The sequence below is a fragment of the Eufriesea mexicana genome, unplaced genomic scaffold (genome assembly GCF_001483705.2).
Source record: "Eufriesea mexicana isolate 0111107269 unplaced genomic scaffold, ASM148370v2 scaffold1457, whole genome shotgun sequence".
Classification (NCBI taxonomy): Eukaryota; Metazoa; Arthropoda; class Insecta; order Hymenoptera; family Apidae; genus Eufriesea; species Eufriesea mexicana.
The window spans coordinates 347,088-370,720 of NW_016909557.1; the positions used below are offsets into that span (position 1 = coordinate 347,088).

General features: G+C 29.2%; 1 protein-coding gene across 7 annotated transcripts; it reads right to left on the minus strand.

Annotated features, from left to right (window-relative positions):
* Positions 1 to 194: 194 nt before the first annotated feature.
* On the minus strand, positions 195 to 23,416 carry LOC108548224 (RNA-binding protein 4.1). 7 transcript variants are annotated; one of them, XM_017901054.1, is made up of 8 exons: positions 23,295 to 23,416; positions 21,888 to 21,911; positions 21,042 to 21,384; positions 20,618 to 20,890; positions 19,677 to 19,899; positions 18,912 to 19,166; positions 9,148 to 9,204; positions 195 to 439 (listed from the first exon to the last, which is right to left on the minus strand). In XM_017901054.1, exons 2-8 carry the CDS (start codon positions 21,906 to 21,908, stop codon positions 424 to 426), a joined length of 1,188 nt encoding a protein of 395 aa, XP_017756543.1. In that variant the 5' UTR covers positions 21,909 to 21,911; positions 23,295 to 23,416; the 3' UTR covers positions 195 to 423. The 7 variants fall into 7 exon arrangements, with proteins under 7 accessions (XP_017756543.1, XP_017756547.1, XP_017756542.1 ...); XM_017901058.1 differs by lacking the exon at positions 195 to 439 and adding an exon at positions 2,294 to 3,531 and having other exon boundaries at positions 21,102 to 21,384; XM_017901053.1 differs by lacking the exon at positions 195 to 439 and adding an exon at positions 2,294 to 3,531.
* Positions 23,417 to 23,633: the final 217 nt, after the last annotated feature.

Sequence of the window (23,633 nt, forward strand, 5' to 3'; positions counted from 1 at the left end):
TTCATTCTCATTAGAAATAATTTCCTTAATAAAAGGTAATTAGTTTTAAACAGGCAATTTATATAAAAAATAGAATTTAAATATGTAAAAAATAACTTTTTCCGTTTATATGATTCGCATATAAGATATTATTAATATAGGAAAGTTATTGATTCGATTAAAATGAAATCGCAAAACTTGCTATAAAAATAATAGCCTTTAGAAATGACGCGTTTAATCGTTACATCTTACATGTTTAATACACGTTGCCGAAACAGAAATTCTTTTTCTCTTCCGTTGTCGCTTTGTCTTCTTTGTTTTAAAGTTGCTGCAAGTATTTTTCGTTGACAGAATAAATCCATGGATCTGAGTAGAGGAAGGACTTCTTCATATTATTAGGACTCATACCACCAATCTGAGTTCATCTCATTGTCCAGTGTCTCGTCATCCCGCTTGTAATCTATCAAAAAAATCGTATTATTTGATGCATAGAACATTTTTCAAACTCGCATAAATATGAGCATACATATTGTCATAAAATCTTAAGTTAAGTCAAATTTTGTATACTTTGATATATGATTCGTTCAGGTAAAAACAGTATTCGCATTAATTTAGTCCTAATTCCATCCCGATACATCCCGTTCTAAATGTCAAATGGTCTCGTCAAATCTTTATTGCGATTAATTTCTGTGCAATTTCTTTTTTCTTTTTTTTTTTCTAAACACATCGCTTACTCCTCTTCGTAAAATGAATAAATTAGCCGAAAGGTTGCGCCGAATAGTGACAAATAATCGAGTCAATCAAAGCGAACTAGGGTGAAAACTAAGGTAACTATAAAAACGTTATGCTGATAATGGATTTAACTTAACAAAAGAATGCTTACGCGTACTCGCGAGAATAACGTAACAGCAAGCAATACTATCTATTTGTATATGTATGACGATTGTTAAGAAAGACGTGTCTCGGAACCGCTGGAAATGAACTGAATCGCGGGGAAGCGCTGCGGAAAAATGGCGACTTTATGGAAATATCTCGGCGGTCTGTTTTCGTTCACGGATCACGATTTCAAACGCGAATGTCTCGACGATCGGAATAAAATAAATTTGACTCGTGCCACCTGCGAGAGCATATGATTCGTATAAATAAAAAAGATAATCGATGATGTCCTAAGAGATGGAATTAGAATTAACGCGTATTAAATGCTAAAAAGCATTCGCCATCGCAGCATCTTCGCAACGGTATATTATTCACAATCGACGACTGCAGGAACATTTTCTACGTAGTATTTTACCGTCAATTTTCAGCGTCGCAACAACAACCGATAATAGACACAATGCGCGCAATAAGCGCATTCTGTTTTCCGTTACTTTTTTCTTTTTTTTTTTTTTTTAACGCGTTGAACATACCTTCTGTTTAAATTCAAAGCACCGCCAGCTTTGAGCGCAAACGCAATTTGTAGCACGTTATCCGCATATCGAAGCTTGCATTATTCACCAGAGTCGCATCTATAGGCCACACGCATAGGTAAGCGACTTGATATCGTCTCTTCAATAATCTGACGTTGATATGCCACCAGGAGATTAGAGTGCGCTGTGTTTACGCGCGAATCGTCGCACAATTCAAGATTACGCTGTCTAAGTACAAGTCATGTAGATTCCATCAAATTTTAAATGACGTTCTGCATTTTCATTTTCTTTTCGTGTGTTCTCACGAGGTTTAACAACAGTTTAACGTTTCTTAAAATATCACGTTCCCAGTGGAAATATTTTTAGCATTTTCAAAGATGCCTGTACCTTATCGTTAACGATCGAGATCAGCATGTTTACAATATCTTCGTGAGAATACGATAATATACAACATTCTTTATTTCGATAAAACCAACGAACCGATTGTGACTTTTCTTTCTTTTTTTTTTTTTTTTTTTTTTTTTTTTACGTTAAGAGGAAAAAATAATATTATCGAATTTTGGAGCATTTGTCCTTCCACCTATAAAGGAACCTTTTGAAATATTAATTATCGGTTTCGAAAATATGAACAATGAAACTCGATCAAGTTCCAACAGTTGCGACGTACTCGCGAATCTTTTCAAAGCTAATTTTTCTAATGATAAGTACAGTATTTATTATCTCTGTAACGATAAGAATACTATAAACGCACGATCTCGATTCGAAATATGTATCCGCATTTAGTTTTGCATGCTAAAAATGTAAAATATATTAATTTGGTAACGTTCAATTGCATCAAGAGTAATTTCAATGTCTCAGAGAGGAGAGAGAAAGAGAAAGAAAGAGAGAGAGAAAGAGCGAGAGAGAGAAAGAGTGAGAGAGGAGAAAGGGGGATATTTCGTAATGCAAAACGTCATTCTAATAATGATCATGTGTACCACGTATTATGAACGCGCGCTAATACCTAGTTGCTTCGCCGGAGAACGAGAAACGAGAGAGCCGACGATGACAAGAGTAAATGACGTTTCGGCTGATCTTGCGTATAAATTTCTTCGATGATCTCCTTTTAACACCCCACATAGTCAGCTTGTCGCATGTTTCAACGAAGAGGAGAAAAAAGTTTAGCGAAGAAGCTCACTTGAAAAGCACAAATAAAAGTGTATAGTGAATAGTGGAAGGTAAAAACATAAAATCTTGAATAATTACTTCGTGTAAGTTCGAGAGACAGAGAATCAGCGAGTAATTAAGCGAAATTGTAGCGAGGAGAATGTACTTGAGAATATTCAAGCTAAGAGGCTTAAAGACATATACGTTTGAATTTTATTTTTCATTCCGTTGAGGTACATTGACAACTTCTGCAAACACGTTTCTTTGCTTTATTTAATGAACATTTAAAACATTATCCAAGTTCTTACGTGTAAAAAAAGATTATACAGCATTTTTTTTTTATTTAATAGCCTAAGTCACCATCTTGTTGATGCTAAATATTACAAACTTATAACGAAATCATCTATCCTACTAATATGTAATTATCATGTGACTTAAGATAGATAAAAGATAATTCAACCCACACCGTTTATAGTCGGGCTGTACCACACTACGAGAGAGAAAATATGGGAAATATGAGGAAAAAACTACGAACACAAATCGCACAAAAAGAATATATCCACTATCTGCTGGAAAAAATGAACGACATATAAAATTCCTTGATTCCACATTACAACATTCACTTCGATCAGGAATTCGATCTTCTTCTTTCTTTTTTTTTGTTCTTTTTTCTTTTTTTCTCTTCAAATGATCGTGGCTGCATGTTTCATTATTCATTCACTATGTTGCTCATTGATTTGCTTCTTATTCTTACCGTACCTTAAGTTAGTGTGTTAAACGTTAGATCTATATCGTATCTATATCATTATACATAGTATCGTATGTAATGGTATGGACTCTGTATGTCGGACGCAGGGCAGTTCCTAGGTATTCGATTCCGTAAGCGAATGACCACCACTAAAGAGGCATTTTTTAAGGGAGCCTTTCGCATGCGCTTAGTGTACTCGCTTTAGTACGCTTTTAGTACCTCGGTGGCATTGCGTCTGCCGGACCTGGGAAGCTAAAAGGTCAAAAAATGAAAAATCGCAGTATTAATTTCTTCATCGCCTTGCGGCGTAACAAGCTGGAAAGTATAAGATGTAACACTGGTATGCGCGAATACGTTCTACTCGAAATACCTTCTCGTTCTTCCACGACGACAGTGTCGCGTCTACACTGTCAAACGTTTTCTATTATTTTTTACTTTTATTCTTTTCTTTTTTTTCTTTTCTTTTTTTAAATAACAAATATCACACCACGCGTATGGATATACCTGATTTTATTCATCGGGTCTCCTCGCAACGCATGTAACACACATTTGCCGGATAACATACAACTACCAGACCTGGGTAAAATACGCGCCGATTCTTTGCACTCGTTTCACGATGCTTCTCTTTCTCGTCCTTTTCTATAATTCATCCACTTTTCCATCTTAACTTAATAGCAAGCTATCTTTTATTCCTAACCGTTACTCGAGTATGAACGGAAATAAAGACACTGCTTGATATTTACGTCTCCGAAGGAGTATGTACAAGAAGAATAATGGAATTGTCGAATATATAACAAAGATAAATTATCGAAAAGAAAATAACGGTGATTATCTAGATCGGAGGATACCTCAACAATTTTACTGAAATCGAAATATTACGATTTAACTTTCGTATCGGCAGTGAAATGTTTTCGATAGTCAAAATCAGCATTGGAATATTAATCCGACCAAACGTGATTGACCAATTGGGTAGGTACGTTAAATTGAAATTGGACGTCCCATAAGTACGTGCCATTGTGCTATTTATATTAGGTGTCCCAAAATTCACGCAACAAGTAATTTTAGTAGGAAACGAAGGTTTTTAATTAAAAATTGTAAATATTGCTCAGCTGTTAGCTCAGCTTTTATCGTCTTTTTCCGTTGACAACACTGGGTTTTCTAAACGTAAGGTGATAAACGGGTAGAATAACAAAGGTGTCAAGGTTCTGTTCAGTCGAAACAAGACTTTCTAGAGAAAAAAATCAAAGAATCATAAATATTTTACATTTTACGCGTGAAATCACGAATAGAAACGTGATTTCATTTTCGACAACTGACGTTGGACGAGTTCCAAAAAGGAAACACGGTCGAAAATTGCATGCACTTAATAAAAAAGACCCTTTTTCGAAACGTGGATAAACAGTGGATTTGATATAATGATCCCCAAAAGAAACGAAATTGGTGTGCACGAGAACCATCGCGAGTTGTGCAAACCCGGGTTTACACCCTCGTAAGGTTCTCCCTTTTCGTATGATGAGAAAATTATTGTCGACATTTACTGTGCTTAGTTAGAAAATTGAGTTAGAAATCGAGAGTATGTGATCTTTCATCGCGATAACGTCAGATCGCATGTTTAAAAATGTTTCCAAAATAATTATACGAATACGACTGGGAAACTCTAACACGTCTTATTCTCCGGTTATTGACCCATTGGATTACCACCTATTTCGTTCTTTACATTTTTTGGCAAGAAAAGAATATGGCAATACGGACACACGATAAAAAGTGATACTTTGATCAAAAGCCAAAGAAATTTTATAGCGACGAGATAACGCCTTTACCAATAAAATGAGAACAAGTTGTAGAACGAAAGGGTGACTACATTTATTCTTAATATTTAAAGGTATGTTTGAAAAATAATTTTAAATAGAAAAGTGAAAAACAGCATGAACTTATGGGATAACTAAATATTTTGGTTTACGCGAGCCAAACTTCAAAATCATCGAAATTACTTCAATTTGATCCTTTGTAATTTCCTATTAAACAGGTACAAATTTTTGTCTTGTTTAGGAAAGGTTGACCATGTGCTTCGATACTATAAAAATCGATAAGGTATCCCCAAATCTAAATAATTACTCCTTCCCCTCCCCCCAAAAGTCGATACTAACTTTTCTGAATAAAAATGGGAATAACGTTTTATTATATATAATATATATATAATAATTTTGAACGGTACAACGTGTAAAAATTTGGTCGTCATTTGTTCCCGATAATATCGAAAAAGAAATATTTTGTCTGTAACTATCACAACCGTGTGACATACAAAAAATTAAGCAGTTGCTATATGTTTATCTCATTTGGAAAATGCATCTAGAAAGGTCAAGATACGTGTCGCTCTGTCAAGAATTTAAATCGCGTTAACGTACGTTAAAATTAGCGGGCTTTTTAACGATAAGAAGAACATCAAAAGTTTGGTAAACTATAGTGCACAGAAAGGAAGGCTAAATATACTAATGACTTCGTTAACTGATAAACGTTGGGTGACTCTCATATTCTACGTTCGTGCGTTGCATATGAAAATTTCGTTAGAAGCTATCGTTTGAAAAAATGGGATATTTACAACGTAGCCGTTAAGATACATGGTGTACTGTAGAACTACGTAAGAGGAACACCGATTACGCTCAGGTCTGATAAGTTGTCACATGTTCAAAGCTGCTTTATCGCCACACCTAGGCGTTTCTCGCCATATGTATATTGTCGCAAAAGCGTATCGACGACGGTTCAAACGTTCGTGAAGACTTCTCAAGTATGTGTTCGAGCATTCCAAAACAAAATTTCTAAATGATCGTTGAAAATTTTCTGCTACCTGCTCGACCACTTGGAATAATCTTGACAAGATTATAAAGGCGCAAGAGCAAAAGAACGCAACGCAATATTCGTAAACAACCAATCCCGGGTTGTCTACTAGTCATGTAGAAACGTGATACGCATCTTTCGTGGAACGACGTTCTTTGAAAAAAATGAAAGCCGGTGCGGTTTCGAGGCACGGAGAGACCGATGGCATGCATCTCCGGAATACATGTCGTTTAACGGCGCAGTGTGTCGTAACGCATTACGGTTCATTTGCCAGCATCTACTGAACTCTCGTTCGGATTAATCGCAAATATTTCGAATCACGTACACGCTAAATTCGCGGACTTTTACCGCAGAGTACATAAGAGAAGAGAGGTAGCATTAGGTAGGAATGATATTTTCTAATCAACTACGAAATACGAGTGTAAGATTAGTTTTTCTTTTTCTACGCGAAAATTGAACGAAAATGAGAATCGCTTTGAGCAAAGAAAAAGCAATACGTACTTGAGAACCTATTGTATCTGTAATTATATACGTATTCGGAATATTGAGTCTTTTATTTTTCATAATTGCAGTTGGTGCGATCTCTTTTCCTTGGTTTTCTTTGGTTTTCCTTCGACGTTTATACTTTCAAGAATAACAAATATAGTGTAACGTAAATAAAAGGTGCCACGTGGAGCTTCGAACGCGTCTGCTACGCGGAACGTCCGGTAGAGGGCAGCGCAATCAGCTAGACGCGACGGACGTATTTAAATTTGTTGCCATGCGCATATAAAGGGAGAAACGATTTCCGAATTAACGAGAAATTCTTATTGATATATTTAAGTCCTTGCGAGGTTTCGGACAATTCAAATATTTTTCTTCGTAGAATGATGGTATATATGTAATTTTAAATATAACGATGAATATAATAATACTAGCCTAAAGTAAGAAAGCTTATAGACACGTGTTAACTAGTTCAATGATATCTCTTGACGTACATTCTACTTTTGACTTTCTTTATTATTGTTGGCAGCAATTACTAACAGTTATGAAAGTAAACAAATAAAAGAAGTTCAAAGCGAGTGAAATAAATTTTTATTAAAAAATGAAACACGATGTGACAAATATCGAATAAAATATTATCAAACGTAAATGTGTTGTCGCAATTTACATTACGTTAAAAGTCAAAACTGTAATATTTCTATTTCACAATAAATTAACCAATTTATAACGTATTAAATATATATTGTTAATTCTAAGAACAGATAATACTAAACAATTAATCGTATCTCGTAGTGTGATTTTCTTCTACTAAAATATACTAAAGAAATCTTATTATTAAGAAATATTACATACGAAATAAAAATATAGACTTTACGTTATAGTAAATCATATCACAGTTGGTATATTCGAGTATACTTAAACAAAAAAATTATAAAAAAAATACAAATCAAGGAACATGGATAGTTCAGAATAAGAACGTTGTCTCTGAAAACGTTTTCACACTATTCAAATTATTGTCATTGTCTAAGAATAGTAGACACAATGAAAAAAAATAAATAAATAAAAAATACCACTCGAAATATTTATATCGAACTTTTTAATATTTAATATGAAAATAAATATTAATTAAAATTATTATCAATACAACTGCAACTACTACTATTACTACACTACTACCACTACTACTTCCACTATACTACTACTACTACTATTACTGTTGCTGTTGCTATTAATACTACTATAAAACAAAATAAAATTATATAAATGTAAATTATTTTTAAGCATATTAGGCCAAAATATGTAAAATAAAAGAATATAACATAAGTTCAACAGTATCTACAACATATACAATAGCAAGAACAAAAATCTATGGTCATCGGTGTTTCATGTTCCCTATTAAAGCCAACACAAAACAAGTATACTTTGTATGATGTAAAAAGCATGTATGTATGTAAAAACAATTTTCTCATTATTTGTAAATGACATGTAGATTAATTTACTATTTTATATATGCTTTTCATAATACACTTTCCTTTTTCCCCGATAAAAATTTGATTTGGAAATTTAGAATTTTGCTATTTATTTGTAATTATAAATCCAGAGTTAAAGTCAAAACACTTGAAGTTCAAAATGAATGAAAGCAAATAATATATCAAATAATTTGATTATTTGGACAATCTTGAAAAAATTTGATTTAGCCAAGTGGTTTGAGTTTACATTTATATTATTTGAACGTACATAAGTAAGTTAAAGTACAATAATATAAATTAATGTAATTATTTGTTCTAATTCCCATTCGCATATTTGCATTTTATATTATTTAAATTTATCTCTACGTTCAATTATTATATATATCAAACGTTCAAATACTTAAATACCTAATATGCTTTAGATTGAATGGCAAATTTTGAAATGTCTGCATTTCTTTGAAGTTCGAATTCTTTATTTCATTAGTGAAAACCAACTATCCATTTCACATAAAATATTTGTATTTTGTCAAAGAGATATCACGTGAAGAAATATTTAACCGCGTGCGCATGTGCATTACCGTATGTGTATTTAAAGACAAGATATTGAACTATCGTAGAATTATTGAATTGATAGATAATAGTTAATAAGTATGTTATATATTGTTTAAAGAAAATGTGTAACTACCTCTGTTCTCTTTTACACTCAACATTAGAAAAGTCGCAGAATGATTTTTTCCATATTTCATCGACAATAGAAATCATTCTTGTGCCTTCCAGTGCACAAATATACGATTTCTATGATCAAGAAATATTTATATTCTCGCGCTAAGTGTCACACCTTATACTTTTACAGAAAATGTTTAACCTATTCCGATTCGCATAAAAACGTGAGCACACTGAGACCAGTGTTTAATCAAACCGAATGACGTTGCGCAAAAAGAGCGTGGTCGCCTGAACAATGAACGATCATTCGCATAAGTTAACATCGCTCTTTAACGCTGTGTGATCGGTGTCACTTTGAAAATCGCATTGGTGTAATAAGTGTAATATGTTAAATAGTAATAATAACAATAAGACTTACCGTCCACCACCACGAGGGGGACCATATGCGTCTGGTCTGTCGTACCCTTCGGTATAGCTGAAACAAAAATTATGGTTATTATAATAACTACATTATAATTATATTAATTATATATTATAAAATACATACGCTGAAAAATATTTATGAACAATAAAATGATTAAAGCCCCTTCTAGATCAATTCTACGATGACTTTTTGTTTACGTTGCGCCGATTGTATGTACTTCATGTTATAATGGCTAATAATCTTGTTTATGAAGCATATTATAATATATATCATATATATATATATATAACGTTTAAGATAAACTGACAAAAAAATTTTAGCTTAACAAATCTTAAATGCATAATTTGAATTAAAGGAAAGAAAGTACCATACTGGCCTGAACGCATGTATATAGTGGTGCGACTCACGTGACAAAACTTGTCAACTGAAACGATGAGGTACTATTACTAAGATAGTGTAAATCAATAGAGCGAATACCATTTTCCAATTCACCTGTACTTGATTTCTCAAACTACAGTTATATTTATGAAATAAATTAAAAATAAAAAAAAATTTGAATAAATTAAAAAAAAAAGAGAAAAAAGAAAAGAAAAATTCTCTAAGTTAGTACTTTTAGTGTATGTAATTTTATAATTTATTTATTTTCTGTCATGAAATTTCTTCAATAAAAATCGTTTATTATTTAACGTTGCCATCCTTTATAGATCAGAGCTTTTGCAAGGTCGCGAAAACTTTGGCAACTATAAATTTGTTTCTCCCCTAATAAGTACTAATAAGTATCAAAATTATAAATATACTTAGCAAATAAATGTTTAAAATTAAATTTCTTTTGTCAATGTCTTCTTTATAACTACATTTATTACTATTCGTAATAAATGCGCGCGCGCGCGCATGAGTACCAAAGATAGCAAACAATTTTTGTCAGCAAAAGAAGCCGCGATTAAAAAAGTTTAAGATGTTCTGCTTCAGACCTGTAAAATTCGAAAATACTGTTTATAAAAAAAGATATCCGTTCTTCAGATATAATAAAACAAAAAAATTGTTCCTACGCTATAGAATATTGTTTATTATTTTTATAGACTATTAAAAATGATCAATTTTCTTGTTTCCTACCTGACTGGAAAATGAAACGTAGAAACGTCCCTGAATATATTATTCTATACTTTCATGTTGGAATGTGTTTAAGCATTGTACAGTTTACATTGCAATTCTCACATGGCATTTTTTTTCATATTTGTGCCGTTATACTATTTCTATGCAGTTTACACATATCTCAATCATGTTGATTATACAGAGATTTTTTCTTTTTATTACAGTCGAAGTATGATGGTAATAACGTTTTAAGTATGACGTTATAGAGGAATGACGAATCGGTTTTTATTTAATGAAATCGAGCTAAAATCTCCTTTGCTACAAAATTTCTATTTCACATATATTACTGTTCTTATCTTGTATCAAGATCGCAATGCATCAACATCGAGTAGCAAATAAATATCAGTAATGTACACTCATTTACTGTGATACACACATACTTGCAACATGACTGACTTATTGCAATCAACAATTCAGTTTCTCTAACAAAGTCGAATAAAATAATTTTTAAAACTCTTCGTTCCATCAGACAATCCTTACAATTATATATAGTTGAACTATATGATTTTATCATTTGAGTTCCATCAGCTGTGACTAATTTGTTTAGATTTGATTTAATTTGTTACATTTCGTTGACATTTGACCTGAACAATATTAACAAATAAAAAGGAGTTGTTAGATGAGGTGTGAAAACCAGACGAGATCCTCACATTATTAACAAATGTGAGATAATCCAGAGACTAGTACTGTGAAAAATATTATCCGTCATGGTACTCAGTCTGTCAATGGAAAACCAATCCGGGTTCAGGATGCCTCAATGTATTGCTCTATGAGGAAGTCATTGAAATGATGGCGCAAGTTATTTTTTGTGGGACTAGAGATCTGTTTAATTAATTTCTGTATTTGCCATAAATTAGTAAAAAAGCAGAAAAACGAACAGCCACTTAGCTACTTAAAACTTATAAAAATTTTAGTCAACTAGTTAAGAGATTTTCGACAAGGCGAAATTGAACTCGGATATGGACCTTCACTTTTGATGAAATTCGGTTGAATGTACAACTTCTATGCGATTCTAACAGGCATAAAAAGGGAGACTGTAATGTTTGTTCTTGTCGGAACAAATCAGGTGAAAAATAGGAAACAACCTACTACTGCGATACATGTCCGGATACGCCAAAGATGCATCTTGGCGAACGTTACACGAACTATAATACGAAAAAGGAAATACAAAACTTGATAATCCAAAATTATATTTTTGAACGGGTGAATATAGATAAAGTATTAAAATCTGATATTTTTAATTTGTGTATAAAACCATTTTATGAGCAAAATCATCTCGAGTTGCTATTTCGTCTGACTAAGAAAGTCGCCGACTCCGAAAGAGTTACAAGGTATAACTAAATTCTCTTGCGGCATCCAAATCTCGCAACAGGTTTGTGGTTCAGAAGTTTTTATTTTTTATGATTCCCTGGTTTCATACTAGATTCATTAATTCTATCATCAGAAGCTGTTCCTTTCGATAACAGATCCATCCACGCGTGATTCCTTCATGAGGAATTCTCTGCTTTGATATCAAGTTCAATCGCATATGCTATCCACACATAATTTTATTATTAAAAACTTCCTGATTTCGCTTTAAATAAGCCATCTAAATGTAATTCCATCATCAGAGCTCTTTGATTTCGCAACAGATTCACTTCTGGCTTTTAGTAATCGTATCGACTTCTCAACTTTGCATCAAGCTCGTCCATGCATGTAACATACTAATGACTAAATTGTTTTAGAAAATAGACGCACTGTTTAAGGACTTGGTGCATACCAAAAGTATTTTTGAATCTCCGATACCATGGTATTTTCATTCTATTTTTAATACCAGAACACGCTGGCGAAATTTATACGAAAATTTTTCAGATGACTTGCACAAAGATTTTTACAAATGATCAAGTGTTATGCTATAGAAGCAAATATACTATTGGTTAGTTACTTTCTTATTGGAAAATCTATACTTTTATTAGACTGTTGCATCAATTTTAGCCTAAATAGATTAGGAATTGTCAACATGCAGCTCGCACATTCTTAGGGGAATGTGATAAAACTATTGAAAATACACCATGTAATTTATAAATACAAGATTTATATAAATGTTCTCATTAGAAGTTATATAAAGAGATAATTTATATGATGAAACAAAAAGGATGCAATTCTATGCTTGTTAATAATAGATAATTAAAATCTAGAATCTAAAGAAGACTGAAATAAGATATTTTTCATCAGCTTATTGCTAATTATACAATCACAAGGGTTAATTCAGTCACAGCTCAACAGATACAGATAAACAACATTCATCTTACATTTAATTAAGGCATCGCGACCGTTTATACTTGTCATTAGTAAATTACAAAGTTTCCTATTAAATACTTCAATCTTGAAAATAGTATGCAGAGCACCAAACGATGTTTTCGAATATAACAAATGATTTTCTAATATAACAAAATTAATCGAAAAAGAAATCCAGAATCAGCTATTTATAACGTTATGTTTCAACATCAGCAAACCTTTTTCATAAAGATGGATCAAATATGGCTATCACATAAATTGTCAATGAAAAGTCTATTATGTTCTGCCTATTTGTTTCATTTTATAAAATATCTGTCTAATAATTATCATAGCAGACAAGAAAGTAGGTTTTGTATAATAAAGACTAGAAAAAAGAATTAAAAAATAAAAGATAATGTGTGATATTGTATATATGGTGAAACATGCATGGAATAGTTGATAAATTATTGATATCAAATACATTTATATATTATATTTAAATACAGGTATCAATGTTGATTTATATTAACAATGATATAAAAAATGCAATAATATAAGAACTGCAAACTAATACTATTTTGTAAGTGAATTGAAAAAACGTTTTATTGTACTTCTATAATAACAAAATCACAGGCAACGATAATAACACAAAAAATACCAAAATTATAATGAAAAGCTACTTCACTCCAACAAATTTTAACTTTTTTGATCTCTAAAAAACAATTCAAGCAGAAAAAACTGTAAAAAGTACAATAAATTCTTTCAATTGACATTTTTATAAAACAGACGATAATTACCCCAAAATTTTTCTAGAATTTTTCTGTTGTAAATGTTAATACCAAACTTTAAAATAAACTAACAACAAGCTAATAGACAAACAAGCCTTATATTTTTATTTTAAACATGAAAAAACAGTATAAAGTTTTCGTAATGAAATGAAAACCTTGAAAAGAAGAGATTTGTGAAAAAATAAGTGAGAAACTGTAGAAAAATAATTGAGAAACTGCATTAAATAGCAATGACTTATATGACTATTAAAATAAAGCCAGCTAATCAAAGTGTACATAAGCATTGATATAACTCCAAGTGTAAAAGGAAAAAAAGAGATTAAACTTATTATGTATGAGATGAAAAATACTGAACAGCAATTAGAGTCTGAGAAAATTAATCAAAAACAGGAAAAAATATGTATCATTAATAACGTACCGAATATGTACAGAAGACAGAAAAAAGAAAAATTAATTGATACAAAATTTAAAACTTAAACTTAAATTTAAAATATAAAGAATAGAAATATGTTATTTATTATTGAAGAATATATAAAAATCAAAATTCTAAATATGTTTCATGGAATATAGTCAATTTTGCATTTATCAACATTAAACACTTATAACTTAATAGAAAATTTAATATAGTGAAACTAAATCTAACTAATTCTTAGAAAACTAAATATTTTAGCCTATATTTTAACCTTTTCAATATTTACAATAACTCTTATAATATTACAATAAATAAATACCGTAAAAAAAACTATCTTTTTATGATTTCAATTACTTACATTTGTTGTTTATACATAAAAAAATATAAAAATTTGTAATTTGATATTATACAATAAATATGTTTTCTTGTATCTTCTAGAATTTTGAATACAAAATAATTTTTTTGATCATTTGAAAACTTATTGAATATTGTTTAACAAACACTACTATTCCACATCTTGGTGGTAATTACTTACTATATGAATATTTTCTACACTCACTGTATGAAAGTCACAGTGATGTTCAATTCTGATTAACAAACTCATCTGAGTTTTGTGATTCATATGATAATCTTGTCATCTTCCAACCTATTTTAATTTTTTGCTATGCATATAAAACTGTTTTTACCAAAATAAATAGTTTAAAAATGTGAGAGCATTTCGTCGTTAGAATTTTCCAAAATAAATAATAAGTGGAGATTTGATAATTAAATATGAAGTTAATATAGTATAAACAATGTAAGTGATATTTCAGGATTGTATTGTAATGTATTTTATCGCCTGGTTAAAATATGATATGTACTCTGTAAATTGTGATACATTGAATTTGAATATAAAATAATAATATTTTATGTCTTGATAAACTATTTACACATTTAACGATTTATTCTCTGTAATATATTTAAATTTTAGATTTCAATATTTTGATTGGCTTCAAAATATTGAATCGTAATATTAAAATATTCAAAAAAATCAATTATGTTAACATATTATGCATAATGTGTTATAAAACAAGTTTTCATTGATTTATTTATGTCATAAAAAACACACAAAAATCTCTATGGCATGAAATAGTTCTAATTTTAATCGTTCTTTTGGCATACATTTAATTTACTGTAATAATACATTATTGGTAACATACACTAAATACTGGTAAAAATCAAGATAAATTGAAACATGACAAAGTTGAACTTGCGTTGTGAGCACAATAAAAGACTGATGACTTAACTGTTACAAATTTTATAATAAAGTAGCTTTTTATTTAAAAGTAGCTTCCTAATATAAAAATAATCATTTTTATTGTAATTACGTTCCCAATAAATTTATCACTTATTACTGTATCACTTATGTAAGATTACACCAATAACTGCTTAGATGTTAGTGAAGAACTACTTTTATTTCATTGGGTAAATATTTTTGACATATTTTAGAAAATTCCTTTATTGTACTATATAATCACTATCCTTAATCTCTTGAATGTTAGTGGTCCATATACAGGGAACTCTGTAAACAAAAAGTGAGTCAATTTGGCTGCACTATTAAAATAGAAACCCATTTATCCCCATTCTGATTAGGACTAAGTTTTCGTCTCTGCGATGTTTATATTTTAGTAATAACAGTAAAATATTATTTTAGTGGATTTTTCATCTTTAGATTTTTCTGTGCTAACTGCATGAAATTAAAGACATATTTAAATAGAAAACATTAAAAATGGTCTTGCTGATATTAAAACTATATGATCAATAGAGTTATGCAAATAGTAAATTTACTTGTATGCATAGAAACACGAGATAATCACTTTAAACAAAATGTATAAATATCAATACAATATATCAATATTAAACAATTTTTAATGAATAATTATAAATGAAAGTTAAATTGTTTGAATGTATTTGATTATTTGTCATATTTGTGAAAACAAAAACATATAAACTCATAAGTGTACATAACATTTTTCATTTTAAATAATATTTTAAATGTGCTAGTTAACTTCGTTGGTTTACAAATCATTATGTGATTTATAAATCACCAACATGCATGATAAATACAAATAAATGTCTAATGTTATAACGTCAATGTGAAATATGTGAAATATGTGGTTATACTTTTGGCACCTATAGGGTGACCCATTTGTATATGTTCAAAATTATCAACGATACTTAAAAATGATGCAGACAAAAATTAAGAAGTTTTAGAAAGCATACAATCTAATATTAGTTTTTCCTATATGGACACAAAGGGGCCATATGGAAACCAACTTTATGTTCTTAAATGAAATTATACATTTTTTAATATAATAATTAGTATAATTTCATATTCTTTAAAAAACAAAAAAAAGAAAAAAGCTAAATTGTGTATAAATAAAGCAGATACTTTTGAATTCCAACTTGATTTTATAATATTATAATATCACTATTTAATATTGAAATTAATATTAAAGCTGTACCAATTATTGTATTAAAAAATATATGTTTTTACTTAAGACAAGAAAGTTGGCCTTTATATGTCGTCTATATGTCCATATAGAAAAAACCTACATTAGATTACCTACTTCTTGTACGTAACTTCTATTTAAGACATTATTTTAATATCAACAAAAGTTTCAAAAATATCCGAATAAGTTGATTTAAATGCATCACTCTATAAAGAACTATCAGTCTTATTACAAGTTATATCTCAAGTTTAATTAGAGATAAAAAAGAATTTTAAAGAAAAGAATTGATGCCAGAAGATACATTTTTCTATGATTTAATTGTTGTCATGAAAAATAGATGCTTTAAGTGCATTTTTATTTTTTATTTAGATTAATTTATTAGAATATACAAACACGCACGCACATATACATACACTTATGACTTACAAATAACCTTGAAAACACTCCACAAATAAGAGTAAGTATAACAATTATATTCCCCCCTTAAAACCAAAAAAATTTGTTTAACTTTTTTCCCAAAAATGCATTGTTCTTGAGACATTTAAATGTAATGTTTTCTACTGAACTTATATATGACAATCATACAATTAATATGAAAATATTTGAATAAACTCAAACGTAAGTTACATTTCCTTGTGAATACAAGTCGTCTCTTATGAAGCCTAGGAGTATACTAAAATTGGAGTGTAAATAACGATAATATTATTTATACTATATATTCAAATTTATATTGTGATTAATTCATCAACTTCAATTGTAATGTCTTTTTTCTCATGATATATTATAAAAAATAACATATATACTCTTGTTAAATTACTTTATAACAAATATAAATAATGAAAATTCAATACATATATTGAACACACATGAGTTAGACAATGCATGTTGTAAAAAAATAACCAAATAATATGTTACAGTATTAATACTGGTATAGTACTTTAGATATTATTACTATTGATCTGTATTTCTTTATATATCAAATCAGATGTTATGATTTTTTCAAACTTGTACAGTCTGATTTTATCCTTTTAATATGATTTAACTTAAAGTATTATCAATAATATGGTGTACCAAGACATAATCAATAACTAACTCATGAAAGGTGATTTAAAACATGTAATACAGTATCATGTTACTATATTTTATAAATTTAACTCCTCACATTTTTTTAATCAGGTCATTTCAAAAATAAAATGAACTTGTGTTCATTTATTTCTGTAAGTCTTAGAAAATAAGTTACATTAAACCTTTCAAATATAAATAGTATGAAAAACATAAAGAAATGATTTATGGTATACTTATTATGCAAAGATGAAATGATCGAATATCCTTAATAAAGTTTAAAATTTAATATTTTATGTAATATTGCTTTTTTTAAACATGATTTTTTAAATTTGTGAATAATAATAATAATTTTTTTTTCTAGGAAATTAGGACTCTTATTATATCTCCATTCTACTTTCAAAGGAAGTTTAAATTCGTTAATTTCAATATATGTGATTCTATAATAAATTGTATAATGTTTCAGTGAGATATCGTAAAAATAAATGATGAAAATATAGAAATACAATTCAAACGATTAAGTTTATCCCTAAATCATTCTTCCGGGACTCTTCCAATTAGAACAAATCTAAACATCATATAAATTAGACTATTTTATTATGTTATTATGTATCATTTTGTTATCTACATTAAGTTAATTACTATAATTAAAATTAGTTTAATTTAGGTCGAGTTTGAACTTGCACTGGTACCATTTTTCTAAAAATAATATAAAAATTAGAAAAAAAATTTTCTTTATTGCATAATCATCTTTCCAGTAGCATTCTTTTAAAGTATCAAATTTCGATCATTCTTGCTCGTTTTATTTTATCTATTTCACTTCCTCACGTTATCTTTTTTCTTTTCTTTATCAGACAATGCTCGAATTGATACCTAGAAAAAATACACTACTCTGCACGTGAGAAATTAATTGCTGGCTTTCAAATTTAGTTAAATTGAACTGTATACTACTGTACTATAGACATTATGAAAAAAAAATTCTATTCCTATCAGAGAATTTGTTGTATTTCAATATAACAAAAAATCTGTCTATTTATAAGCAAAATTATAGATTTCTTAAACTCAAATCCACGTTGAAAATACATTGCGAATTATAATGGTCCATTACATTTTTGAGACTTTTAAAACCTTTAGGTACATACCTACTTCTAAAGTTGTATTAAAAGGATCAAATAAAGATAAATAAACATTCGCAATGAATGTGAAAAATAAAAAAACAAAATAATATGATAAAAAATCGAATTTAGTTATTTATATATCTGACAAATATTCAAAATTATATATATATATATATATAAAAAGGAAAATAAAAAAGGAAAATAAAGAATGTTAATCCACACTTTTTATCTTTACATGAAAAATCACACCATTTTTCAAGTTATGTACGATTTTATAAATACAAGATACTTGAAAACTATATGTCAACCAAGTAAAGGATAGTAGAAAATGGTAAAAAATGTATTCCTTTATTTAATGATCATTTGTTTTGTGAACTGAAAATGTTTTTCCTACAAAATTATTTTCTATGATATAACAAAATTTGTATCTACGTATTCATGTCTTAAACAATAAAATAAATACAATATTTTTACTTACCCTCCACCAACAGGTGGATATCCACCACTAGGGACGGCACTGCCAGGTCTTCTACTAAACATGTCTGCTTGTGGTCCAGGACCAGTACTGTAACTAGGTGCCCCAGTGCTGTAGCTGGGTCCAGTACTTATTGGCCTGTTAAATGGAGGTATATCATTAACAGGGGGACCATCCCTCCTGTCATAGGCCATTGAAGCTCCCTGACTTACCCCCCCGGGCCCACCCATCATATCCCCAGGCCCGCCCGGATAACCCCTGTCATACACAATTGGAATATGTTAACTTATTTTCACTCTATCCTGTATAATGCACCAAAATTTTGCTCAAGCATAATTAATTGATCATATAATGCACTTGCAAGTATAAAATTAGTATAAGCATTACAGGTTAGAATAAAAATAAAGTTTCAATTCATAATTGTTATGCTAAAATATTTCAAAATGCTGTAAAAGGTAGATTCTTCTACAGTGTATACTTTTCTTAAATTGTTAACATTTATACAAACATTTTAAATGTTAAAAACGTTTCTCTACATCTTTAAATCACATACACTACTGATAAAAATTTACAGAAAAAAATATCAGTTTTATTAATAACTGTTAATTCAAATCTGTAATATCAGATTTAGAATGTTAAATGTTATTATTATAGAATTTATTGAATTATATCGGAAAAAATATAATTACCAATCTATCAATACACTAATTGATTAATACTAAATAATAAAATTAACTTTAACGCTGTAAAAGAAATGAAATATATTACCAGTGACTTTCATCATATCCTACATCTGTGTACCCTGTTGTCCCATATCCAGTAGTGGCAACTGCACCACCACCATTTCTCATAGGCCCAGTTGCAGCTCGATCATAATCATTTCTAGCTGTATAATCAACTGTACGATTTGCACCAAAATTATCTGTACGTCCATAATCCATTGGGCCTGGTGCACCACGATTAAAGTCTCCTGTCATTCCACCTCCAACTACTGCAAGATACATACATTTTAGATTAGAACAATAATAATTCTTATTACTGCCTGGCTAAACCTATTACATTTAATGAATATTAAGCATTCACAGATAGCTCTGGATTAACTACAATGTTTCAGATGGTTACATGCAACCTTATTTTAAGCATTTTACTTTGATATCTGAAGCATAAAACCTAACAATACAATATTCATGGTACAACCTTTTGTATAGTCATAGATGTAAAAATTATATTTATAAAATAAGCTTTATATAATATACATATGTACATATAATACATATGTTATTTTATTTTATTACTTAATTATCTTTTTATTTATTTTCAATCCACAGAATAAAATAAATTATAAATTTATGAAGAAATATACATTATAAATAATTAATATGTTATTATTATTATTATTATTATTATTATACAATGTAACTATTTCATTTTCATTTATAAACAAAAAATTTTTGTATGAATAATATATATTTTCAACTACTTAAAAGTATATATTCATTGAAAACTGATAATTGAAAAGTAATTTCATATTTGATTTACAATTTAAATAAATTATGAATATCAAAATTCCTGACAAATTATGAGTAACTTAAATCTTTTAAAATGTTTTAAACCTTTGCTTAAAATTAAAAAATTACATTTAAATACAAAGGATTAATAATGAACATTACATTATCCTGGCTAAATAAAACATCTACCACCATGATTACCGTAATCTGTTCTAGCTCCAAAATCTGCAGCGCGGCTGTAGTCAGTTCGACCATAATCGGCTGTTCCAGTCGGTCCATATCCTCCAACAGCTCCAGTTGCTGGTCCATATCCTCCTCCCATCCCAGGTGCCGTAGAAGTGTAACCCATCGCTGCGCTTCCCACGTTTTGACCATATGCTCCACGATCAGTGTATCCAGTCCCGAAGTCTGCTCCACGTCCACTAAAGTCTCCAGCGCCACGATTGTAATCGGTGTACCCCGTTGCGACGCCACCTGCAGCAGATCCATCGTAACCATTCTCATGGAAAGTTTTACATATTAATTTTATTTCTAAATAACAAATTTTCTGTATTACAAATGATATACAAAATTATAAGCAATGAGAAAATAGTGGTATCAAAGTAGAATATTAAAATTTGCTAACCTCTTCTATCATTGTATGGTCCAGGACGAGCGTCTCTACCACCGTCTCGTCCTCCCCTACCACCTCTCATTGGTCCACCTCTTCTGTCTCCATCCCTGCGTCCTCCTCCGCTACTACGCGATTTGCCTGTAGACTGTTCCACATTGATTGTAGCCCCTTTAAAGATGGAATTGTGAAGAGCTTTGATCGCTGCAGCTGCATCTTCCTCACGTGCCATGTGGACAAACCCATACCGATTCATGACATCGCATTCCGTTACCTCACCAAAACGTAAAAATAATTGTCGCAACTCATCGCTGCGACAATTTTCTGGTAACCGACCCACAAATATTTTTGTCTTTCTCTGGAAAATTGAAACATACAGTTAATAATTCTTATTCATTGTGTTTTTCTATATAATTATAATACATGCATTTATAAATACCAATTATTAAAGAAAATGTTACATTTATTTTGTACCTCTAAAATCGACCATACCACTGTTTGCAGAAAGTATGGTGTCTGTTTGAGATTTTATCTCGCTCAAAATTTTGCTATTATTACAAAAATCATATGATAATGATAATGTGATATCATTGAGCTTATACATAATAATTAATAAATACTGATATCTAATCTTACAAAAATTTACATATTAATTATAAATGATAAGTTATAAAAGTTTTTAATAAAATATATAAAAAAATTTACAAAAACACAATACCTTACGTACCTATAAACAAATTGTGCCATTCAACTTATATTAATCATTTATTTAAAAAAAGTAATATTATACATGAAAAATAAACAATGAGGCCATCAAATAATACAAAATGGAAAACAATTTACTATTAGCATTGTTCTTACCGGTTGGTTAGATGAAACCATTTTCTGAAAATAAAAAAATAGTGCAATTAATTACTACCTTGTGTTTATTATTGTTTCACTATTAAATGATTGCATTTTAATACGTATGATTATAATATTTCTATGGTCTGTAAAATAATAATATTTTGCAATCATTTATATCTATTATTATTGATTACGTCTATTATATACATTTTTGTGTACCTTATTATACATTTTGTACCAAGGTTTTAAAACAAGTACATTTAAAAGTTAGATAATTTTCATAGCATGATAAGAAAAGTTACATTTTAAATGAAAGTTTTTGCTGTAATTATGTATTATAAACAACACTATATTCTAATATATACAATAATATATTAACTACATTGATTCCGATATTATTTATTATAAAAATTCAATATTTTTTATAAAATTTTCTAAAAAAAAGTTACAATTTTCTTAAAATTATAGTTTGAACCATTTTAAATATTAGTGCAATAAAAATAATACTCTTCGTATGAAATGTAAAACATACCAAAATGAGCAATTAATAAATTATATAGTTTTACTTTTCTATAAAAATTATATTTATAAAATAGAATTTATGATTTCATTACTAAGTATTACTAAACATGTGTAATTTAATATATAAAAGAATTGATCATTTTGATTTTAAAATTACAATTTTTTTAATACACTTAACTTTATTAAATTGTATATATGTGTTTTGTTTGAATTTAATGTTACTAACATTAAATAACATAGAAAATAATATAAAAACAACCAGTGTCATGAAAGAAGCAAATTATAAACATTTATAAGTCCTTATATATGCTTTAAAAATTAGTACCTTTGGAAGAAATGGTTACATGTAAGCCTTAACATTTCCTTGAAATTTCCTGAAATGGAGAAACTACATTCCAAGAATATTAAACAGAATGCATAAAACTTACATGATCGTTATTACACAATTTATTATCATGTGAGAACAGGTGTCTTAAAATGCAAATAAAACAATTTTATATTTTTTTAAATAAATTGAAAAATATGATTAATTCGTTAAAATTTTGTTAATTTCAAGTAGCTGAAAAAAGAAATTAAATGAAATTTGAAAATTTGTGGCATCCCTTTCCGGTAAACGTAAAAGACGCTTATATGTTGTTCAAGGCCACGAAAGTTATCCGATTTTATCAATGGAAAGGAAAACAGTAATAATATGAAATAATATATTATAGATCAAATTTTAAAAACATATAATTGAAATACGACCCTATAATAAAGAAAAAGAGATATCTAAAAACAACCGGCCCTTGGCGTGCCCTAGTAACTGACGATATGCGAATCTCTTCACCACTCAAGTTGCAATTTTCCCGAAGATATTTTTGATCACCAAATATCTTATTGGAATATTACATTATTACTTACATGTGGCTGCGACGTTTTGGCGAAATTAAATTAAAGTAAAAAGGGATAAAACTTTCGTGACGCTATCAGCGAAACGAGATACGAAATGGCGTCAACGATTTCCACCTTGAACACTTTTGACGGCAAGCAATGCTCTCTGTTATATATTACCACTCTTACTTCATACAACGACAAAATCACTAGATTGTGCATAAGGTATGTTTCCATGAATAATATTTTTTTGGGAAAAATATAAATATTTAATATTTAATCTCTTAAACTATGGTTTAAAAATAAAAATTTATATTAAAAAAAAATAAGTGATTGAAAGAACAGATTAATATATATATTAAACTTGTA

What these genes read in the sequence shown, in the direction of transcription:
- LOC108548224 (XM_017901053.1), bottom strand. Translation starts at nt 21,908, where the DNA reads ATGGTTTCATCTAACCAACCG. An exon ending in ACCATACAATGATAGAAGAG is followed by an intron (nt 20,891 to 21,041) that starts GTTAGCAAATTT and finishes GATCTGCTGCAG; the next exon opens with GTGGCGTCGCAACGGGGTAC. An exon ending in TATCCACCTGTTGGTGGAGG is followed by an intron (nt 9,205 to 18,911) that starts GTAAGTAAAAAT and finishes TTTTTGTTTCAG; the next exon opens with CTATACCGAAGGGTACGACA.